The sequence below is a fragment of the Epinephelus fuscoguttatus genome, linkage group LG8 (assembly GCF_011397635.1).
Source record: "Epinephelus fuscoguttatus linkage group LG8, E.fuscoguttatus.final_Chr_v1".
NCBI lineage: Eukaryota > Metazoa > Chordata > Actinopteri > Perciformes > Serranidae > Epinephelus > Epinephelus fuscoguttatus.
In genome coordinates, this window is record NC_064759.1 from 2453389 (window position 1) to 2478687 (window position 25299).

The window sequence follows — 25299 nt, forward strand, 5'->3', positions numbered from 1 at the left end:
CAAAATGGCGTCTGTGTATAAACCACTGACTGGCCAAATATTTTTACAATAATATTCCATTGAGGTACTCATCAAAAAGATGTGATTGAGGGATTTTGAACAGGATTTTGAGATGATAACACCTCAATAAGTTAAAGGTCCAGCATGAAGGATTTAGAGTGAAATACTGCCAGAAATTTAATACAATCACTGTGTTTTCTTTAGTGTTTAATCACCTGAAAATAAGAAACGCTGTGTTTTCGTTACCTCAGAATGAGCCCTTTATATCTACACAGGGAGCAGGTCCTCGTCTACAGAGATCACCATGTTGCACCACCATGTTTCTACAGTAGCCCTGAACGGACAAACCAAACATTGACTCTAGATAGGGACAGGTTTTACTGGTTTAAATCAGCTGGCCTGTTTGTTTCTGAGAGGAAGAGACCTCTGTGGATAATTCAGCTCCCGAACAAAGAACACTGAAGGAATTATGGAAGGAAATATGTTGTTACTGAATAAGAATCATTTGAAATCTATTTTATTTGCACATGAAAACAGTTCAGACTTTGTAAGTGACCCAAAATCACAACTGCAATACATTAAATAACCTTTAAATAGTTGTTAATAGATTATTTAAACTCTGAAGGACGTCCCGTCTCTTAAAGTTCACTTGATTTATTGATTAAGGACTTCAAATTTATTTAGCTTTCAACTTTTCAGATGAGCGGACAAACGAATGTTGTTGTTGTTTTTTTTTTACATCAAACACATTTAGATGAAAGTGTTTGTTGTGTTTTCGGCTGTAAATGAAGGAATACATCAGTAATATTTAAAGTTTCACTCCAACATGTGAGACTGGGAGGATTTCTGCCACTGAGAAGTGATTTTAAAAGCCAGCAATCAACAACTAGAAGGTGATCAATGATATTGACTTTACTGGTATTGATTGAGAAGCTAGTGAAGTCCATGTAGATATATTGTGGTTGTTTCTCTGATGTAAAAAATAGAGTAAAGATTTTACTTCCTCTCTGCAGCAGAAATGCAGGCTGGTGTATCTCAGTGTGTGAAACTGGATCCTCGACAGTGAAGACTGATCTGTGGTCAGTTTTTTTAAATAGACTCCTGGACTCTAACCCTCATCTCCTGCTCTTCCTCCTCATGTAACCCGAGCCGACGATGATGAGGAGGAAGAGGATATTTTTACAGAGCGATATCTGTAACTTCCTCCTGTGGAGAACATTACTGATGCCCAGCCGGATACCGCAGCCTTTATCAGATGCTGCTGATGCGTTAATGGAGGGAGGTGATGAAGTGGTGGCGGAGGTGCAGATACGAGTGCTTCGTCCTGACCCAGCAGAAATGGTTTCCTGTGAGGTCATCGTCAGTGAGGGTGGAGACGACGAGACTGAGGCTGGGATCAGGATCATGTTGGAAATCTGAACGCAGTCACATGCAGATGCTGATAAAGGTTTCACTTTGGACTGGACGGGTTTCTGCTGCTGATGATGATGATGAAGACGTGTAGATTCATCGGCTCTGAACATCAGATGTGACCCTGCCGTCAGATTCAGGAGGTGAAGAGATGTTATTAGAATGTTTTTGTGATGGACAGCCGACCCTTGTTAACCAATCGTTAACCTACAATTTGGGTCTGTGTGAATCTCTATTTACTGAACTGTGGAGGTCAAGCTGAAAACTCTCTGAGAGAGCTGCTTGTAGGATTGTTAGAGAGGCAAATCAAAACCCCCGTTTGACTGCAAAAGACCTGCAGGAAGATTTATCAGACTCTGGAGTGGTGGTGCACTGTTCTACTGTGCAGACACACCTGGACAGGTATGAGCTCCATGGGAAGAGTCATCAGAAGAAAACCTGTCCTGCGTCCTCACCACAAAGTTCAGCATCAGAAAGTCCTGTAGACTGATGAAGGTAGAATAGAACTTTTTGGTTTGTCCGTTCTGGGCTACTGTAGAAACATGGCAGTGCAACATGGCGATCTCTGAAGACGAGGACGTAGACAAGGTCGAACACTTTTTGGAATTAGAGGACATTTTGGGAGAAACTTGTATGATACAATTTCTGGAAACATTTCTGACGATTGTTTTTAATAAGTGGATTTTTTTGATTGACGTTTTAGTTCCGACTTGTTTTACTTTCAGTCAGTGAAACTTTATCTCAGACAGTTTAATCAGAGCATGGAGACACTCAGTCATTTTGGACGCCATGTCCAGACGTGTGTGTGACAGAGATGGAGCCAGATTAAATGAACCAAATGAACATAATTTTGAACATAATGTGGTAATCCCCCTGAACAACATAATGAGACGTTTCCTGATGAAACTGAGTGGTTTCATAAAATATAATTAGACCAATGTAATGAGCAAAATGACACAGGAGTTAAAATCATCTGCTGTTCTAATTTAATTATGGTTTGTTCAGCAAACACGCGCTGGCTGTTGGTTCCATCCATTCAGATCCTGACAGGAAACATATCCATTCAATTATAATATGTAAATCAGATATTAAGTCATCACATTCACGCAGCGAGGCGTGAGAATGTTTCCTAAAGTTTTAATTAAAGTTCTGCCTGCCTGTTTTAAACTGTTTGAATGGAGGAACTTGTCTGACCTTTGTCTCTTCTCAGGCTGCAGTCGAAGTGTCTTTTTTTTTTTTGGGGAAGGTTCCTGAGCAGAACGATCCGTAAGTATCTAATAGCCCCGACACACCAAGCTGACGGTTGGCTGTTGGTCAATGTCAGGCTGTTGTTGAGTGTTTGTCATGTCTGTTTCGCTGTGTTTTCCACAACATTGGCATGTAAATCAGTGTCAGAACCGGCAGAGTGTCAAAGCGTTATACGCCCTTTTGACTCAAGTCAAGAAGGTGTGAGATCAAACGAACTTGTTATTTGAAGTCAGTTTTTTCTTCTTTTTTTTTTTGCCATTGAGCTCTTTAGCAGAAAGGGTTTGTAATTTGTTGCTAACTGGCTAACTAGTGTCAAGACCGACTTTTGGTTTCCCTTTTTTAACCTCTCTAGCTCCGCCAGGACGCCGACGTCCTCGCCCCCTCCCTCCTCTGTTAAATGGTATCTCCCAGGCGCACTACGTCATCAAACCATGTGATGTTTGGTATTGCTGGATTCAGGAAGCTCTCCACTTTTCAAAAATAACATTGTTTTACTTTTATTTATTATGTATTTCACACCAGAGCAGCCTAAACACACAAAGTCCAAAATCGTGATGAGTGGTGGTCTTATGTGCATCCGTTAGCAGAGACGTAGCTGGTTTATAAAAGGTAAGAGTCTCACTCCTACCACTATTTTTGGCTGAGATATACCGTCTAGAAAGTGGGATCATAACTTTCACGTTTCATATGGCTTTATTTGGTGATATTTTATGGTGTCTCTGTGTCATAAACAACATCAGCTCATAATCACACCTGATTTCAATAAGGTACAATGTTTGAAGCTGGCTGAGTGTTGTTTGATCACTGATAGGACTGTTTTGAAGCAGAGTGACCGACTTGTCATTTGGAGCTCCGCCTGGATCTTTTCATGGTAAAAACACTGTAGAATGGTCATACTTTGAGCAGTCTTCTTCAAATTTGAGACAAGTGTTCATTGATAGTGTGCCTACAGCCCCACAGTGTCATTTACCTGCTCAGATGAAGCCACAGACAGTTATTCATCCTGAAAAAACATTTTTTTAATTTTATTTTGGCAAAATCTTCAATTTTTTACTGACTTCAGAGGCCCATTACTCTGTCTCTGTATCACCTAGAGTGTTTCTGACACTTTCACAAGAAACTTCAGAGAGTTTTCTTTCTGGCAAGACCTCATGCATGCATGTAGTCAGAGTGGTTCAGAAGCTACAGTCATTTTAATTTGGTTATGTCATTTTAGGTGTTTTTGCTACAAAATGGGGTGGGGTACAAATGAGGAATACAGATAACTGCCACCTACTGGTATGGTATGGCATTTTCTCTCACATGGGTGCAGAACGTTTGTGCTAGTTGGTTGTTGGCTGTGGTCTTCGCAGTGTGTTCAGGTGCAACATTTTGGCCGATACACAGGCGATGTGAGGCGACGCAGCAGCTGGCCTTTGTTGCTACGAGTTCTTTGATGCTGGTTTGGTGTGTCTGGGCCTCAAGTTGCAGGAGATCCATGTGTGCCTGTCGCTGGTTTTCTCCAACAGTCATATATATTGTATATGTTGAAGCTGCTTTAAGCTGTGATGAAACAGACTTCCTGCTGATCTCAAATTTGTTCCGACTTTAAATGATCCCACTGATGTTCTCCTGTTTCTCTGACTGATCAGATCTCTGCTGCACTTTTAATTCCTTTGTTGCATTTGGGGAAATACTCTAACTGTATTTATGGTCTGTTATATTTGTGTTTTATTTCATTTTACCTTATTTTTAACTTCTATCTCTTTAACTTTGTTCAGTTTTTTAATGAATGTCATTCTTATGTTTTTCTTTGTAAAGGACTTTTTATCGGCTCTTTGCTGTCTCGTAGTTAAACTGGGTTTGAAACTACATTGAAAACTTCTGCCTTCTTTCCCGTGCAGACTTCCTGTCCTGCCTCCAACCATGAGTGACATCTATGAGTCAGCGGCCAACTCTCTGGGTTTGTTCAGCAGTCCATGTCTGACCAAAGTGGAGCTGCGGATAACCTGCAAAGGGATCCCAGACCGAGATGCTCTGTCCAAACCCGACCCGTGCTTCGTCCTCAAGATGCAGTCCCACGGACAGTGGATGGAGGTAGGTCGCCGTGGCAACCACGCTGGCCTCTCACCAGCTGGTTAATTGTAGTTCCTGGTGATGTCGAAGGTTTCCTGCTGCTGTCTGTGGGTCTCTGTTGAGAAGGAATGAATGAGGTGAAAATCAGATCAGGAGGAAGGAGAGCGAACATCAGATGAATTCAGCACTAAAACAAAAACACAGCTCCCACGTTTCGTTTCTGAAGCTGAACACACAGCTGATGTTCTGCTAACAGTCAGCGTTGGTTTCCTGTGCTGCTGAAATGCCATTATAAACCAACTTATACACTCAGGAGCCAGAGGAGAGCAGACAGACGGAGGAGAGTCAGTTATTATAAGTAGGTTGTCACATACGAGGAATCTGCTTGTTTTTATTAGTGCAGAACAACGAACACTGTGACAGAAAAGAAAAGACAAAAAGCAAGTTGAAGCAACAGCAGGTGAATTTATCAGTCTTTACTTCTTCACACTGCAACACAATCACCAGAATAAGTGTTATGGCATGGTACGTTTCTTCAAACCACATGTAACTTTACGTATTTTTTGTATTACGTATCTATAAATGACGTTACATCCTTTACGTTAAGTTACACAGTTAACTCAAAGTTACAGAGGTTAGGTTTAGGAAGAGTGACATGGTGAAAACGTAAATTTTAAGTTTTGGGGAAACAATCTCCAAATGCAGCAATGTCTCAGTGAGAATCAACCACTGTTCATGGCTCTATCCTCGCTGGAGAAACTGTGACAAGGTGCTAAAAAACACCCACATTAGGTCGCTAAGAAGCGCCTTGAGACACAGTGACGACTGTAAATGTAACCTATCTGTGGTTTACAGAAACACACACTGCCAACATCTTCGTCTTCTCTCTGCAACCTGAATGTTGAGAGTTGCAGAGGCACAAATATCTAGGTGTCTGTGCTGATGAATCATTCACATTCAAACATCAAACTGCAGCAAAAACTTGGACAGAAACAGATCCAGTTTTGAATCGTCGGAAAAGTGGAAGCAACATTTTTTATCTGTCCTAGATTACAGTGATATAATCTCCAGACACACTGCTGCTCTCTCACACCCTGAGCTCAGTTTATCATCCTGCCCTCAGATCCATTACTGCAGATCCCTGTGACACTCGTGGCACAAAGTTGGTCGGTCCTCTCTGGCACAAAGCCGTGATCAACATTTATTTCTCTTCATCCATAAATCCCTTATCAAACCAGCAGCAGTGACATGAGCTGCATATCTGACTGAAAATGAAAGAGCTGTAAAGCTTTGTACAGGAACGAGAAAAAGTTCTTAGTATGAAGAATAAAAAGAATATTTAATGTGTAGAGAATACGTGAGCAAAGGTTACTGTAAGCTTCAAATCCAGAAACAGACAGAGGTCAATTTAACCAGGCGAAGATTCAGTCAATCACAGCTCCAGTGAAGTGTGATCCCTGCAGCTCCTTTAACTTGTGCACTTTTTAAAAAGTTTTCTCCACACATCCCGACCTCAACAAGACGACCAGAAGCTCAAATGCCAGAAGAAAATGTTGTACATTTCTGCAAACCATGACTATGTTAACATTTGTATGTTTCATATGTATCGTATCAGTGTTTCTAAAGTGATGTAATATAGACCCTTTTACGGCTGACATCACGATGACATCATGTTATCAGCTGGAGGTGCAGCTGCCTCTCCCCCACAGGGCTGTAGGCTCCATAGGAGTGTTAAAATGTGTTTGTCTTGTTGTGTTATTGGGAGCCAGAATAGAAGGAGTCATGGCTCAAAACCAGCCGCCACTGCCCGTCAACAAAAACAAAGACAACTATGGTTAAATGTGATAAGACCAAAGGACTGGACGGAGGCCATCATCAGTAAACGGAGGTGAAGGGTTACTGCAGGTGAGGAGGGCATGGCTGGATCTGTAACGACATGAGTCAGTAACAGAATGAATGCTGGGACGTGACTGGAGCTGCTGCAGTGATTCAGTATCAGCAGTGAGAGTTAACGATGATTTCCTCTGACAGACGGTGGTTGCAGGACATTTATCTTCCATTATGTTATTTCTCTGTGTCGTGCGGCTGATTTGCGCTCCCTGTGAACTCGCCTCTGATTGTTCGTGGAGATGAATGGATTTCGGCGCCTGTGTTGATCCATCCTGTGCTACAATTTCAGCTTTCTGTCACAGTTAGTGTCACTGCTGCTGATTTAAAGGATGTTTTCAGTGCTGCTGCATGAATAAAGAGTGGTAAGGTTACCTTCACACACACTGATCTGCTGTTGAGCTGTTTGCTGCTGAGATAAATTTGTCCTGTTCCAAAGGATGATTTGCTCTGTGTGTCTTCATGCTGCGTTCATCTGACGCTAGAGTTTCCCAGCCTCAGTGAACGTGTCCTGCTGGAGTCTTTAATGGACAGAAATGTGTTTGTCTGATGATCCTCAGTGTTTTCTGTCTCACTGAAATGAACGATAAAGCTTTGTTTTTTCTTTATGATGGAACTTTAATGAGCGTCCAGGATGGGAAATGTGTTGTTCACCAGTATAGGGGTAAAGTGAGAGAATAACTGACCAATCAGAGCTCTGTGTGTCCTCCTGAGAGACGACAGAGTCTGTCTCTTTGTGTCTTGATGTGTGAACAGCTGAAGCACTCAGAAGCAGCTGAGGAACAAAAACTCGCTGCAGGCTGTGATGAGAGCAGCTCCTCTGTTGGCCACGTCGTCTTGTCCTGATTGGTTGGCTGAAAAATAAAAGCACTTTTCTGAAACACTGTTTGCCATCTTCTGGAGGTGTTCAGCTGTTTACTGAGGCTTTTCCATCAGAGCTTTTGGCTGCTGTGAGGCTGTGTTGATTTGTGTCTCCATCATGGCTTTAAACATGCTGAGTTGTTGGATCATCTTCAGAGTCAGATCACAGCTTGTCCAAACAGTGGGTGATGTTACGGTGGCTACGTCCATGATCCCCCACTGTCTGTGCCTGAAGCAGGTAGCCCTGTTGATGCTAATCTCTGCTGCACTGGGCTGATTTGTCAAGTCACACTGAGTCGAGCCAGCACATGTGTACATGGAGAGGGCTACACATGGAGAGAGGCACTAATGTGTCACAAGTCTGAACCCTACTTTGCTCACTGGTACTTTATGGCTGCTGTCAGCCCTAGAGTGGTCTCCTGTGGTCTGAATCAGGGACTCATGTTGTTCCAAAGTTGTATAATTGCCTAGAGTTGGTTGGTGTTCACTTGCAAGATAAATGTGACACTTTCTAATGTCACAATGGAGGGACAACTACGCAGGTTGATTTTAGCGCTGCTCATCGTGGACTATATCAATTTGGTAAAAATGTTTTCTGTCTCCACAGTAAAAGTTGTGGATGGTCCCAACAGAAGCGTTCCTTAGCGTCCCCATGTTTGGTCCCCCCTCTGTTGGGGTACCTAGCACACAGATCTGGTACTAAAAGGTGGAGCTAGAAACCCTGCAGTCTGATTGGTCAGTAGAGGACGCTCACTCTGGTTTTATGTAACCTCTGTTCATACATCAGTAAACTACAACTATAAAATGAAAGAGAAGAAATAACTTCATTCACTGGGCCGACTGCCGGCAACTTTTAAGGTGGAACGTTAACTTGTAATGTTACTCAATGCATGAGTTGATGACGTGAATCCATCAGCACACCTTAAATTTCACTGTGACAACTTTGACCATCACTTTAGTTTTTATATGACACACACTTTTAGTAATGACTTTAAAAATATAGATTCATTTGGAGCGGATTATGTGAAGGTCATATATTCTAATCCTCACTTCCTGTGGGCTACAGCAACACTAAACCCCTGAGCTTGCCTGAGAAGGACTAAATGCACAAAGCTGCTATTTTGAAATATCCCATGGAGAGAGACTCTCACTGCAGCCTGTTCTATTTTGTTGTGAAAATGTGGGCGTGCAGCCTCGTTCTGTGGACGATAAACCAGGTGCAGACTTCCATCTGTGTCACCGCTGATGAGGAAATACAGCGAGTGCTGGACGGAGCAGTGAGTGACAACAACCCCGCCCACATTTAAGAGGCCTGTCTGAACAGACCGAGGGTCTAGGTACCATGTCTGAAGGGTAAAGCCTGATTTATGGTCCTACGACGTACCTACGTCGTTGCCGTGACGCCGTCGTGAACCCTTCGAACTTCTCCGTCACTCCATTTCGTCGCGGTGCAATTCACCGCCAGAGCGGTAGGAGGCTGCGTTCCTTTCCTGAATGGTTATCGTCGTCTCTAGTTGATTCTTTGTTTAGCTTCCGGCTTTTCCGGTCACAGAGAAATGAACGCAGAGCACGGACAGACGGCTCCATCCGTATCCGTATTGAACGTTGAGCATAAATGGGCCTTAATACTGCAACATATGTGCAACATCTACATTGCAACAGATGGCAGGGATGGCGCAATCTGGAAATACGGAACTGGAAACGCGTTGCTACCAAGCAAACCAATCACAGCCCTCTTGGCCTGCGCTGGGTCTGCGTCGCCTTGACGTCTAGTTACATTTTTGGGGAGGTGCACGTCAGGCTACGCCGGGGGCTACGGCGAGCCTTCTGCGTAGCGATGTTGTTGATTCAATGCAGGACCAAATCAGGCTTTACTGCTGGTTCCAAAGGTACTGGACTGAAAGGGTTTGGCAGAGATGGGGCTTAAAAGTCCTGCTGGGATTAAAGTGATGACTTCAAGGTGGGACTTCCTGTCTCCTTTTACCTCTTTTCTTGGAGTTCTTCTGTCCAAACTCACAGAAATTCTAGAAGAGGATTCAAAGTTTTCAAAGATATCAAATATGTCCGTCTGAATATTTGGAAAATATGTTGAATATTAACATCTGACAGAGTCTGTAGTTTAAATATTTCACAGTATATTTAATGGGAACTGTATGATAAGAATCTGAATTAAAATTCAATTAGAATATTTTAAAAGTTTTAAATCTGGCTGAAACTCAGATTTCCAAAGTCTGTGAACATGATTTCAGAGTTTGTCAGTCTGAGCTGTATAATGTGCTGTTTTGGAGCTGGACCGTGGTGTTGATTTGACAGACAGCATTTATCCTCTCCGAGATAATCTGTTTACTTCACTGACGGCGATAATAACGGTGAGAGCAGCCTTCTTTTCCCTCCGTGCCGTCTCTTCCCTTCAGCCATCTGGAGCTCTGACTGTTTGGTTAAATTGCTGCTCAGGTTCATTATCGACACGAAACATGATGATGGAGAAAAGTGACTGAATCCTCTGCTGGTTTCTGTTCGTGTCTGAAGCTCCGAGTCCAAACACACACACACACACACACACACACACACACACACACACACACACACACACAGCGGCTGTGAAATATGTAAACGTTGGACTAAATCTCATCATGATGGTGGTTAACACACTCACACACTAATGACTTCTTCTTCTTCTTCATTGGTTAAAGAGCAGCTCACACTGCACACTTACTCTTCTTTAATGGCTGTAATTTACTTCCAGTGAAAAGTGTTGCTCCACTGTTGTAGTAAATGTGAATGGAAACTCATCCAACAAGCTAACACACATTTGGCAGCATAACCCAGATGTGCTGAGTGCAGGAAGAGGAACAAACAAACCAGAGCCCAACTCTTCATCCCTGCCGCTTTCAAGCAGCCTTTAGATGCAAAAACATGACAAGACACAAAAATCTTCAGGGGACACTATTTCTGTTAACACACCAGCAGAACGGACACGATGTGGCTGAATGAAACCATTAACACTTCATTTTGGGTGGTAACATGTTCCTTGACAGAGTAAATGTAATAATGTGACCCAGAATCCTACAGTGCTTAAAAAGGTTCACACTGAGCACATGTGACAGGTCTGAAAGAGTCTGGAGACGCCGTGGTGAACGTTATGCTGCCTGTGACATCATCCAGCATGACCGGTTTGGTGGTGGGTCAGTGATGGTGTGGGGAGGCAGATCCTTGGAGGGTCACACAGACCTCCATGTCATTGCCAACAGTACCCTGACTGCTGTTAGGGTTCATTCATCAACATCTGATGTGTGATTTAAGTGTTGCCTTCATTTTCAGAGCTCCATCTAAATGAGTCTTTCTGTGAAGCTCATGTCTCTGTCAGGTCAGCAGAGCTCCACGTAGATCCTGAATTTACAACCCTGCTCTGCATGAAGAGAAGAGTTTTCAGACCTTTTCTCTGTCGTCATTTTCTTTCTTCTTCTTCTTCTTCTGACACAAAGTCCGCTGTCACCTGCTTCCTGTTTTTGTGACTTGCTGTTTTCTGACCTCGTCTGACCTCACCTGCAGCTGAAAACGTTTCCTTCATCATTATCGCTCTTTCTTCATGTAAATGAGGACTGAATTAGATCATGTTTTTCCTCTTCAGTGTCTCCTGCTCCGTGGCGTAAGTGAGTAAACAGCTGATATGTATGTTAATATCCTAGCCGCTCATCAGAGGAGACACAGCAAACACGACCTCTGATGGCGTGATGAAGGAACGAGGGCGCCACAATTAAAACCAAATCAGCCTCCTCATTAGTTGTTGTCACATCAAAGAGAGTTTCCCTCGTCTGTCTCTCTTCATCAGGACACTGAGCTGATCTCCGGGGGCTGCTCTGGTTGTTCAGGACAAAACATTTTCACTTTAGAGGATTCTCATCAACTGTCCGAGCTTTTTTTTAGCTCCTAGTTTTGGTTTTACGGCACACTTCCTGTGAGTCTGTGGTTCATTGAACCTGTGTCCAGCAGCTAACAAGAGCTAAAGGAGACCTGATGCTGGACTGAGATTCATCAGGTGAGAAATTATGTTTAATTCACTTTGCTCTGTGGTGCCAACCTGTTCTCATTCCCAGGGTGTCAAATGAAGCAGCCTGGTCAGGGTCCCTTAAATTCTGTTACCGACACACAAGGCACCCCTCAGCGTCTGTATGAGACGCAGCGGGCTCTCAACTAACTCTGATGCACTCCTGCCGCCGGCAATAGCAGAGCAGACAGAGCAGGAAAGTTCAAGTAGTGCCGAAGGGTGGGGTGGTCCATGGGTCGCACATACACCAGACTTTTACCTAGAAGGCGGGTGAGAGGCTGTCAGCAGATAAACAGAGATCTGTGTGGGTACATGAGACCCTAAAAAAGAGGCTGGATCATGGGGAGTACCACCAGTTGGTCCAGGAGCTTCTCCTCCATCATCGACGTTTACAGACAACCTGCTGTCTATCATCAGGCCGTATAGCTCTGGGTATCCAGCGACCACTACCACCAGTTTCTCCTCCATTGTTTACCAACTGTAAACTTGTTGTCGTGACCACCACAGAAGCCCCGCCTCTCAAATCATCCCATTGGACAATGGGAAAAAAGGGGAGATGACGTCGGTGCTTTTCTGCTCTGAGTTGACGTTTTTTAAACTCTAGTAGTTCAGAGCGCTCTGGCCAAAATACGTAGAGTGCAGAAACGCGAGGCGTGTCGCAGCACAAAAACCGCAGTCAAAAAGCTTCATTCTCATTTAAAGCTATTACAGAAAGGCGCCTCCAGCTGCTGAAACACTTCCTGTGTGATCAGGACCTTATTCAGAAGCAGCTCTCACGGCTACAGTTGCTTCTGCTGCCAGACTTCTAATGGGCATTAACAAAAGGAGCACATTACACCTTTAAAATTTTATTATTCACCTTCGAAGCACGACTTGGACTCGCCCCTGAGTATATAATGGATCTCTTAACACCCTATGAGCCTGAACGTGCTCTGAGATCATCAAGTCAGCCACTTCAGGCTTTTGCTGTCAGGGCTCCCAAACTCTGGAACGAGATACGATCATCTATCAGTATACACTTTTAAAAAACATTTAAAAACACATTTTTTAGGGTGGCATTTCTAAGAGGTCCCAGTGTTTAGTGTCTGTATATGTATGTGTGTTTTTGTGTGTGTATGTGTGCTGGAGCTTGTGCACAGAGCGTGTGTGGGAGCATATTTATGTACGTGCCTATTTGTGTGTATGCATGTACATGTTTATACACACTTATGTATATTAATGTTTTTATCACTTTGTTTTACCACCTGCTTATTCACAGATACCTCAGTGTTTACACTCTGGCTTCATTCAACTGTTGTTATTGTCTTGTGAAGCACAGATGGGTTCAGTGTAGAAAAGCAAATCTCTTTTTGGCATCGATCCTTTTGACACTAGAATCCATCTTCAAAACAAAAACCTAGAATCTGTAGTATCAGTATTTTGGTATTGATCAACCGACCCCGAAAGAACGAGATCGCGAGTACAAGCGGCTGAAATGAGTTTCCTCCGCAGGGTGGCTGGGCTCAGCCTTAGGGATAGGGTGAGGAGCTCGGACAGCCGGGAGGGACTCGGAGTAGAGCTGCTGCTCCTCCACATCGAGAGGAGCCAGTTGAGGTGGTTTGGGCATCTGGTAAGGATGCCTTCCCGGCGCCCCCCTTGGGAGGTGTTTCGGGCATGTCCAACCAAGAGGAGACCTCGGGGCCACCCCAGGACACGTCATCTGGCCTGGGAACGTCTTGGGGTTCCCTCGGAAGAGCTGACGGAGGTGGCTGGGGAGAGGACTGTCTGGGCTTCTTTGCTGAGGCTGCTGCCCCCGCGACCTGGACCCGGATAAGCGGAGGATGACGAGTACGAGTACGATCCACTGACCCCTGGAATATATTCCTCCACAGTGAGATAGATACATATTCTTCTATCAGTTTTAATAATCACACAGAGGTACAGTATGTCAGGGGATTACAGGATATAGTGGTCTGTGTTGACATGGGTGTTCAGCATATCAAAGACAAATCCTCCACAGGGGAGCACTGGAGTTAAAGAGGAGGCTGCAGGAAGTAAATTAGACTTAAGCCTTTCCTTCTTTATCGTCCTCATAACTCAGTGAAACTCTGTAAAGCCGCCACAAAGTCCCGTCTTTATGCCACCTTTATATATTTGCTCTGAACCAGACAACAGCAGCAGGAAGAAAGAAACTCAGACATCCACCTCACAACACAAAGACGTATCTACAGGTGTTTCCTGTGAGGTGGTAGATGGTGCACAGTATATGTAGTGTGTGTGTGGTCATGGTGTACGTCTGATATTCAGCAGGGATTATAATGTGAGACAGGAACTCTGCTGTGGTCCTCAATGCTTCGGTCTTGTTCAGATCCCAGTGATTCCAGTAAGTCATCAAACTGTAGTGGTGAGTTTATTCTGGGTAATGTTTGCTCTGTGGCTGTTTATTAAACTGTTATTGGTTTGAGGATTACCATCAGCGCTGTGGGGCTTTCTCTCTCCTCCCTCTGGTTTTCTATTCGCTGCCTCACTTGGTTTTTATTGATCTCTTCTTTCATTAAAATCTTTATTTTCTCAGCGAACAGTTTTAGCTGCATTTAGTGGACTGTTTACAGAAAGAAGCAGAGTGGGTTTTATCTGAGGATTCATCATCGAGCTCATATCTGCACGACTGTTTCTTTGAATATAAGAATATTTGCAAAATTCTGGTGAAATTCAATAAAATATGACAGAATGGTACGTGAGGGAGTCTGCTGGTTATGTAATATATAATAAGGTACTGTTGATGACTCATCTTGTTTTGACAGATGCAGATCATTTTATATCAAACAGAGAAGGGCTCTAAATGTCTCTTTTGACGTTTGTATTAATAAGTCAAATTTATTTGTCTTAATAAGTAAAAATATAACGTCTTAACTCTGCCTGCCCGACTGAGAGTTTTCCTAGTGGACCAACAGTCCTCATCAGGGTCCATCAGTGGACTAGTCTCCTGCATGTTTCTGATATGAATGTAATGATGAAATGATATATTTTGGTGGTTTGAGTTGAAGGTGTGAGAAAGAATAGTATCAGTAACATTGTTAACACTGTGCTACATTACAGAGAAATACAAACCGTACTAATGAACCTTCATTAATATAGGCCTATATTTTATCTCCAAGTGCACGTCACACACTGAGCGAGCCGCCTGTTAATGACGCTGTGGGCTAATGGGCATGTAGCTACTTCCATGTTTCACATGATACGTCATGTTTGTAGTCGACCAATGAGGATGAGTTTACATATCACCTTGGGTTCGTCCTTCACCTTCTCAAAATGATCCCACACTTTGGATTTCCTGCCCAACATGTTATTAACTAGCCTGTGGAATAACCGCAGGTACCAGCCCTGGAGATTAACCTGACTCCTGTCTGACTGCTGAGTGTGGACACTTCCTGTGTCTGTCCTTTCAAAGTAAAGTCACACATGGTCCAGTCATATAGGTTTGGATTTATTCTGTTTTATTGTGTGACTAAGTGACCAGTGAAATATTGCTGACTGTTACAGGTACCGGGGTGCAGCACCAGTATACAGTTGTATGAATAACTGAAACAAAAGAAAACAAAGGATGACACGGGAGACGTGGCTTGTCTTTGTTGAATCTTCCTTTATTTACGTCACGTCATTCACTGTACTGTTAACACTGTCCATTTTAATATTCACTCAGCATCATACTGTATATGTCTTGTCTTTCCAGACATATTTCAGTGTTCATAAAACACACATTTTCCGCAAAACACATTATCAAACTAAAAATAACCACCTTTCGTCACAATATCATCTTCATGTCACCTTTCCATGTCTCAGCTCAACACTGGTCATAATTGCACTTTAAATGTACTTTAAAGAGAATACTGTAGAATTTCCTGGACTCACATGTTACACAATAGCATGTAAGTAGACATGAGCTTTTAACCTTTTTTTTTTTTAACTAACTACTATATCAATCCATACATATTAACTTTTTAAAAAAATATATTTCTAATGAATTTGTATACTTTTTACTCAATTACTTTTGACATATGGATTTTCAATATTTCCCATCAGCCAGTTCTCAAACCACTTCCACACAACATGAACCTTTAAACATAATAAAATAAATCAAGGAGTTTATCATGGTATGTATTAAACCAAAAGAAATAGTTGTGCAGCCCACACTAGCCCTCCACATCTAGCTACTTGCTAGCAACGACAGAACATGGCGCCGCCACCACCACTTCCTCGGTGGGCGACAAGTCCGAAAACACTCAAATACTATCTCATGGCTCACAAACAAACCCGTGCCTAATGCAAAATTATCCTCAAACATTTATCCACCAGTTACAGCTACTTTTGTTACGTTTTCACATACCTGAAACAAAAGAAAACAAAGGATGACACGGGAGACGTGGCTTGTCTTTGCTGAATCTTCCTCAGTTATGAGGGAAGACAGCGGGATGCAGGCAAAACACGGGCTCACAGTGCCTCCTACTGGCAGGAACGTGGCAATTATCTATACTGCATCTGGCTTTTCTAATTTGTTACTTGTGGTATAAATAAGCATTTTTTTTTAAACAAAACAAAATGAATTTATAATGTACAATTAATAAGTAAGGCTTGTTTTAAACAACTAATATTAAAACAATATACACAAATGTGAACACACATTAGTGGGCTTTTGTGCGACTAAGTGACCAATGAAATATTGCTGACTAATAAGCTTTCCAGTCAACTAGCGTTTGGTCGACTAGTACTAGGGCGGCAGTCGGCCTAACACGTCAAATGCGTGTTAAGTTGACAGAAAATGACCTGTTAACAAGTCCATTTCTGACGTCTTAAGTTTTTTAATGCATTAAAGGTTATGTGCCATAGGCTGGCGTCAACATACCCAGCCCTTTTTGATGTAGCGAGTGTGTTGGACTCTACTTTGCCTACGTTGTGGTTATGTGACCTCGCGTCAGTCGGTACATTTTGGCTAAGTGGCTATCTGCGCAGCCTCAGTTTAGTATCCTCTGGAAGCTTTTTTAGCCACTGTGGCCGTAACGTACCACACGATTAGAGAAAAAACATGTTGAACAAACCACCTGTTACACTTCAGACGGTACGATGTGATCATACCTGTGTTGTCAATGACAGCCGTCTCAAAGCATTTGTTGTTTCCTTTTTAACCAAGTGTGTACGTGATTAGCTTTCCGTTAGCATATTGTTAAATTTAACAGAGCCTGAGCTAGCTTGCATCTACTCCTAAAAGATGATTTGTGATTTCTTACGACTCATAAACAGACAGTGACACATGAAGCAAACATTTAACATAATTCTGTATTAATTTTAGCTCCATTTAAAGTAAATAAACGTGATGTTTACCAGCTAACGCTCTGCTCCTCTGCCTTCATGACACAGTTTTCAAATTTTTATCACTGCTAACTTATTAAATCAGAGTTCTACCAAGTGAAACATGACGCCAAATATAGCCGCAGACCTCAGTTATATCAGTAACATAAAATAAAACAAATAACTTCAGGCATAAACGTTATGCAATATTAAAGAATTACAGAAAATCAGTAATAGACTCAGAATAGATGATTAAACACGGTGACCACTGCTTTCTAATTTAATTTAATTCTGCCACTTAGTGGACACTTATGTGAATACAGTGAATACCAAATAGTATTTCATCAGTTTCCCCTCCGAAACTGGTGAAATGGTTGCACCCAATATTAAATGCTGAAATGTAGGAATGAAATGACTGAAGTGTACATGTTAACATGGCACTTTCTGTCGTCTTACTGCACATTTGACACGTTAAGACGTTATATTTTTACCTGTTAAAATGAACAAACTTGACGTATTAATACAAATGTCAAAATACACATTTAGATCTCTTCTCTGTTCCGTAGTTTTAAACCTGCTGCTGATCTAAAACGGCTGCATATATGAGAAAATACTGTATTTATTATATCTACTGCCACAGAAACTCTTTTTGTTCTCAGCCACGTTTTTATTATTTCAACAAAATAAAAGATTTACTGGTTCACCGCCTCGAGGCATCACTCGGTGTGAGAGCACCTAAAATCTACATATTTCATCAACATTTCTGAGAATACCTCCGAACAGACTGCTCGCGTAATAAAACTTTAAATTTAACCCCTACATGCGTTCGTGAACTGGAACTTTTTTCTCCATAAAGTTATAAAGAATAGAGTCATTATCCTACAATATCTGCAGTTACCTGGGTTCTTTATCTGCCTGTTTTTGGGGGGAATTTTTCTTTAACTCCTTAAAAATGGAGGGTGGTATTTGTGATAGTGGAATATATTTATTAATATATTTCTTAATAAAATTAACTTGACTGTAGGCGAGTTTGGGGCAAAGACACAGGTCCTGCTGAGTTTACTACAGCTTTAACGACCACTTCTGACTGGTACAAAGTTTCTGATCACCTTCCAAAATAAATGATGAAATACATGACACGACAAAGAAAGGAGAAAAACTGGGCTGTTAATGTTGTGATGATTTTCTGTTGCACCCACAGCCAACATCACGTGGCCCCTCACAACATCCCTCCTACTCTGTGTCACTGAGGCTTCGATGGTTTACGCGCCTCGTTTGACAGGGTTTTAACACGCTGCATCACTGCCTGCTTTTATGAATCCAAATTTAATGTATTCAGGGTCAGATTCCCTCACCACATGTTTCAAAGCTTTTACTGGCACATTGTTGTCTCGCACATCACTTTTCTGTTTCCAAAATTGATCCATTTTGTGCCACAGCATCTGAGGCAACGTTAACAGCAGCAACACATCTGTCTCCACCTGATGATGTGTCCTGAGAGGACATCGTCACTGGTCTTTGAAATTATGCATTTGAATTTGATTTGAGTGAGAATGACTATACTACAATAGGGAGTTGTCTTCAGGCAGGCTTAAGGGCTTTGCTAACACAGACAGCACTGAAATAACCAGAGGATTTATTGCATGTACGTAGAATGATATTTCAAATGAGGATATTATTCCAAAGTCATCAAATACCGACGTGTTTATGGAGGTATTTTTGTGTCTTTTTGTTGCAGTCATTGTTTTAAGAGCATATTTATTGAACTGTAATCAAAAATTAAGTTTGTAAAAACATGTGATCATTTTGCTTATAAATCAGTCCTCTCTGCTTGTGAGTTAAAGTTTTGCTTGCAAGTTGAACTGCACTTAATGGACGGCTGATGGATGAGAGAAGACGTGGCTCCATACAGAGCGGGCTCCACCCACGATTCCCTCTCTCCCACTGGAAACGCTCGACAGTCAGCATCACTGCTGCACCATGAGGCATCGACGGCACTGACCGTTACACTGTCGAATAGTTCTGCCCCGGCTAAACAGGGCACCAGTTCAAATAAAAGATTCTTGCTATTATTAGGCCGAGTCCACACGGACCCGTGTACTTCTGAAACCGTGTATTATTCTATGTGATTTCCAAAAAAGAGGACACTCGGCCCGGCCACGACATAGCCTACTTAAATGATACTCGCAGTTTACTCAAAGATGCCTTATCATTTTAATATATTTAAAATTTATATGTATGGATAGAAAATTCAGTTATATTACAAAATAATATCTCTCAAAGACAGAAATTCAGATAGGCCCCAATAGATAGGGGACACATACACACACTAGAGTGTGGCGATCCGAGCCTGACGGTACCCGACAGGTCGGCCGGATTTGGTCCAAAATGTAGCTATAAATTGTATTCGGGCTCGGGTCGGATTCGGTCAGCTTTCAGTGAAAATGTAGTGTAAAATAAATAAAATCCTATTGTCTGTCCTGTTTATTGCTTGGACACTGTTATTTACGTGACAACACCTGAACATAACACACACACACACACACACACACATTGGCTGTTTGTTTCTACCTCTCCCCTCTCTGGAAGTGTCGGACCTCCAGCCGCCCGCCTCCGCCTTGATTAAACACTGAAAATAAAATAAAAGAGGGAGACAGGTTTTTCCTATTTTATCTTATTTTGTTTTATTTCTCTCTCTCCTCTCGCTGGAAGCGTCGGACCTCCCGCCTCCCGCTCCCGTCTCAAACATGGAGGTCTTCCTCTCCGCACACACACACGGAAAACCGGACATTATCATCAGTTTATAAAAAAAACCCGGACGCCCCGGACAGGATGTGAAAGTGTACATGTCCGGGCAAAAGAGGACGTTTGGTCAGCCTACTATGGCAACAAGTGACAGCTGACGTTAGCGTCAGTTAGCTTAGCTTAGCTTAATCATCCGACAGACAATAACCCATAAAATTATAATTCAACATATTTTAACAAAATCAACAGCAGCTACCAGCAGTTACAGTCCTTACAACCTGAGCTAATGTGTTGTCACAGGTTAGATCGTCAAGATTAAAGTAATAACAGCTTAAATCCCTGAGGAACTACGCTAGCATTAGTGACGGTTGCATCCACTCGTATGCAGTCACCTTACATTACAGTTCCCTCAAACAATATCACAAAGCAATATTAATACTTTTGCTCTCAGTTTTTTTTTTTGATTGCAAAACCTTCTCTGTTTGATTGAATAATAAAGAAACAAATGTAGCTCCATACGCTTTGTTTGTGATTTTGGTGACAGACACATGAGGCACCTTTCGCAGTGTATCGTTTATGCTGACAGGTGGCGCTCACAACGCCGTCGGACAGCGTCAGTTTGAAACTCTGCTGGTACCAACATAATATAAGGAGCTGGAAAGTCTGCACAAAGTGGCATAACAACTGAACATAATAAAACAGTCTGTAGAAACCTCCTGAACAATGAACACTTGACGATTACTAACTAGAAGTTTCAGCTGGTTGCAGTCTGCAGTCTTCACCACTAGATGGCACTAAATCCTCCAAAATCTTACACGCTGGTCCTTTAAGCCAAAACATGATCTTTTCCTCACCAAGTGATTTTTGTGCCCGAAGAGAACCACACGTTAATCAAAGCGTGGTTAAAACATAAAGTTTCAACGCATCCACTAAATAATAATGTACAAATTAAACTGTGGTTTGCAGAAACCTGGAGAGCCGACATTCACTCACTGGGTTTTCCATGCATCATAGTTTCATCAGGTTGCTTTAGAAAAAACAATGAGGAAGATTTATGGCTTGTAAATTTTTTTTTTGTTAAATTACTCATTTGTTCTTGTGGTCACGACTCATTAATCTTCATCATATGATAATTTTAAGCCTTTGGTATGATAATGAGTTTAAGCTCTCTCGTGCTGCTCCTTTTGTTACTCACAGATGTATATTTGAACACAGAGCCATCAGAGAGCTCAGACTGTCCTGAGGTCAGCTGTCAGACAGTTAAAATGGTAATGTATGCACTGTGACATTTCCTGCTGTCACTGTCGCAGGTCGCCTCCCTGCAGACCGTCGAGCGCTCCATCAGTCAGATCTTCAGATAACATGAACCCCCAGAACACCCCCACCATCTGATATCAGAACCACTGGGGACACTGAGCGATCCAAAGCTGAAGAAGCCAGCGCGGAAATTTGGGCAAAAATATTCACAGTAACAGTCAGTGAAGTCCTGCAGTGTCTGAATGTCGATGATGTGGAGGTCACAGAGACGTGAAGCTGTCGGAGTTCATACAACAGTAAATATGTGAATGAGGTTTGATATCAGCTGTTTCTGATGTGATTTTTACAGATGTTATTTTGAGTGTGTGTGTGTGTGTGTGTGTGTGTGTGAACTGGTCAGACCTGGTTTCCGTTGGCCCACTTTATGTATTTTTAGCTGTTTGCTTGGTGCTGGAGAGAAACAGACGAAGCTTCTTCTCTTCCTTCTTCTCCTTCTCTCCTCAGTCATGGTGCGTTTTTATTTTCCTCTCGTCCCACTTTCATCTTCACTTGTCTTTATTCTTTATTCTTCACTTCACCGTCAGCGGCTTCAGATCTGTTGTTTGTCTTCACATCGGCCTGGATGTGACGTGATGAAGTGACGGGAGGTCAAAGTTCACTCGGGCTGATGACACGTTTCTCTCCTGTTGGAGTCACGTGATTCGTCCTTCGTCTCATGTTGACAAACAGATCTGGATTAAGAAGATGCTTCTGAGTCTGTCAGCTCGTCTCAGATCTGATTTCAGGACTCATCAGTGACTCTGATTTTCAGACTTTATTGGATCAAACGTCCGTCAGTCTGTGAAGTTTTAGAAGCTGACAGCCAATTACAGAGAGGAGACGTGCAGCACTGACATCCTGTGCTCTGTGTGTCTGTATAAATAAATCTCTGTACAGTTAAATATAAAGATTCAACTGCTGGCTGATTTATTGGTGCTGCTTTGAAGTGACTTCACCTATTCTGCAGAGTTAAACTCATCATATTCAGATATTTGTTCACAGTCTCAGAAGTCTTTAGTTACTATAAAGACTTTGGATCAACGAAGCCTAACAGCCTCCACAGTCTGATGTGTCGGCTAATTTATATTTATAAATCATTTGTATTTATATATCATTTTCATGCCTCTACATCGGTGACAGCTGTGGCTGGAGGCATTATGTGCTCTGGTTGTCCGTCTCATTCTCATAAACACGATATCTCAGGAACAACTTGAAGGAATTTCCTCATATTTGGCACAGACTGACACTTTGACTCAGCGATATCTGATTAGACTTTGCTGGTCAAAGGTCACTGTGACCTCACAAATATGTTTTTGGCCCACCCCAGCCACCAGAGGAAAATGCTGACATTGAACATTTCTACAAACCACGGACATCATTTTTGTGTTTCTAAAGTGACGTAGTATCTGAGCTGACTTTGTCACCAGGAGGTGGAGAGGATGGTGGATGGTGTGTCACCTTAGTGAGATGCCTGCCGAGCTGCAGACCAGTGTTCAAGACCAACAAACAATAAAACCATTTTTATTTTTGTTCCAGCGTTTTTTTAGTCCCAAAATGTTGGTGTATTTTAGCAACACATTGCTGTTCTTCCACTGGTAATTGTGTTTTTTTTAGAGAGAAATTGCTGCGTTTTCAGCAATAATATAATAAGTATGTTTTCTTTGGTGTTTAATCACCTTAAATAAGAAACTATATATATATATATATATATATACACCTTAGAATGAGCTGCTTATATCTACATAGGAAGTGGGTTCTTGTCTGCAGAGATCACCATGTTGCACCGCCATGTTTCTACAGTATCCCAGAGTGGACAAACCAAACACTGGCTCTAGATAGGGACACTTGTATTTTTGCATAGACCACCGTAGTTAGGGGCCGTGCTGCATCGAGTACGTTGGCCAAACCAGCCTGTTGTCATTCCAAGGTCGTCACATACCAGCGTCAGGACACCACCGCCACAAGCCACTTCTTGCAGTGTTACGATACACAGCAATGACGTGAAGAAATTTCTTCAAATTTAGCTAAGGCTGTGCAATTAATCGTCTGGTGATCGCGATTACGATTTTGAGGTCAAACGATTTCAAAATTAATGAAATCGAGGGTAAACGATTTTGGTCACAGACGCCTGGAGATGTTATTTTGTCTTCTACGGAAGCTGCGCATGTGCAATACCTTCCCTCCTCTCCCCTCCTCTCCTCTCCTCTCCTCTCCTCTCCCCTCCTCCTCTCCTCTCCTCTCCTCTCCTCTATTCACTTCACGAGCCAGTCAAGTAGGTGAACTACGAATAATGCGAGTGGCAGGTGATCACGGAAGATTTCAAAAACAGCGTGCGGAAAACGGCAGAGGGAGAGCGAGAAAGGTTGGTCTGTGTGTGTGTGTGTGTGTGTGTGTATGTGTATGTGTGTGTGTGTGTGCGCACGCATCAGGGCCAAACTCTGCCGTGTGCGATACAGAGAGCAGAGGAGAATTGTAAACATGCGACCATGTAGACACAGAAATGACATGCTGTCATGTAAATAAGTCATCACGTGCGCCACATAGTCATTTGCATGATTGTGATTTCAATTTTGACCAAAATAATCATGATTATGATTTTTTCCATAATCAAGCAGCCCTAAATTTTGCACAAACCAACACATTTGGACTCAGAGGTGACCTGATTAGATTTTGGTGGTCAAAGGTCACTGTGACCTCTGAAACACGTCTTTCGCCCACCCCAGTCACCAGAGGAAAATGTTGGCATTGTACATTTCTGCAAATCAGATACTTTATACATTACACATCATGTTTGTGTTTCTAAATTGTTGTTGACGTTGAGCTGACTTTGTCACCTGGAGGTGGAGGGGATGGTGGATGTCTCCTTGGTGAGACATCTCAGAAGCTGCAGACCAACCAACAACAAAACCAAAAGTTTTTTAGCGAGTCATTGCTGTGTTTCCAGCAGCTTTATAGTCATCAAATGTGGGTGTTTAGCAACCTGTTGCCGTTTTCCCGGCGGGGATAGTGCCACGAAAAAGGATTGTTTTGGCAGCTTTTCCAACGGGGACTGTTTGACTGCCTCAGACCAGGGGCCAGATGCATAAATGATGTGCACGCACCCACACATAAACTGGTGTTTATAAAGGAAGAACATGCTCTAACAATGTGCACAGCTCACACATGTTTCAGACCAGGCGTACACACGGTGTTAGCTGAAATATTTGCAGGTGATATTAAATATAAATTAAGAGATGGATTTAACATTGTCACTGACTGTGTTATTTTTTTGCTGCAGTTTTCTGAAAAATATCAAAGGCACATCTATAAAAGTAACTTTAAATGATTTATGAGTGATCATGTGACTTTATTCTCTTTGTTTCCACATGAGCTTTATAAATGAATCACTGATCATCCGTCTGATGTTTGATAATCATAATAATTGAACTGCAACGATGGCTTTCAGAAACGTGATGAATAAGTGGTAAGGACGCTACAGATATCCACGGCCGTGTGTAATGACGGCTGCTCCGGCACCGTTGGAGAACTTTGTCAATGCGTTGTTGAAACTGATCTTCTTCTCTGGGACTCAAGTGTCAATATGCAAACTCATGTTTAAGGGTGTTTCTGCATCTATTTGTGGCAAACTGTGGGTGTGGAAATGAGGCTCGGATTCCAAAAATCAGCTTTGAGAGGAAAAGAAATCCATCCAGCAGATTTGTTAGAGCTCAAAGACTCACATTCACAAGACTTTTGTTTACTTGAACAAAAGAAGAAGGACACAGGAGGACTTTAATCTAGATTTCTGTCACTCCCAAAATAAGTTGAAGACAAAAGAAATAACATTTGTGTCTTTGTTTGGACGTCATGTTTTTTTTCTGACTATGAAACAAGTCAAAGAATCAGACCTGAGAACAGCTCTGTCCTTTTGTCTCCAGCTGTCTCCACGTGAAGGCTGACCTTCAGAAGGTGTTTCAAAATCCTTTTAAAGCTGTCTCTCCTCCTCCTCTTCCTCCTCCTGTCCCCACTGTCCTCTCACTTATAGTCTTGTCTCACAACCATACATTACACTCAAACATACATTTTTGATCTAACATCGACATGAAAGTGAAACTCTGATGAAGGTCATGAATATTTCACATCAGAACATTTGTATTAAATATCTGTGAGAGCGTCCGTGAATTTTCTCGTCATTAAAGATCTAATTAATATCCGACTTTAGCTGCGAGTCTTCACACCTCACTGCAGAGCTTCACACAGCCCCCACAATCCTCCGCTCTCACTCACACATATAAACACATGAATGTGCATTTAGGACATTATTATATCTGCTGTTGAAGCTTCTTTAGAGAAGTTGTGAAACAGAGACAAAAAGAGACGCAGTGAGAAGAACAGGGCGGAAACAATAAAAGTCACACTGTGTTTCTGTAACTCATCTGTCTGCT

At 42.3% G+C, this 25299-nt stretch overlaps 1 protein-coding gene across 1 annotated transcript in view; it reads left to right on the top strand.

Moving 5' to 3' along the window:
- cpne4a (copine IVa) overlaps window positions 1–25299 on the top strand; it is a 124405-nt gene that overhangs the window by 19893 nt on the left and 79213 nt on the right. Inside the window, exon 2 of the mRNA XM_049583417.1 lies at window positions 4542–4734. Coding sequence (XP_049439374.1) covers window positions 4564–4734 — 171 coding nt within the window. The 5' untranslated portion in view covers window positions 4542–4563. The remainder of the gene's footprint in view (window positions 1–4541; window positions 4735–25299) is intronic.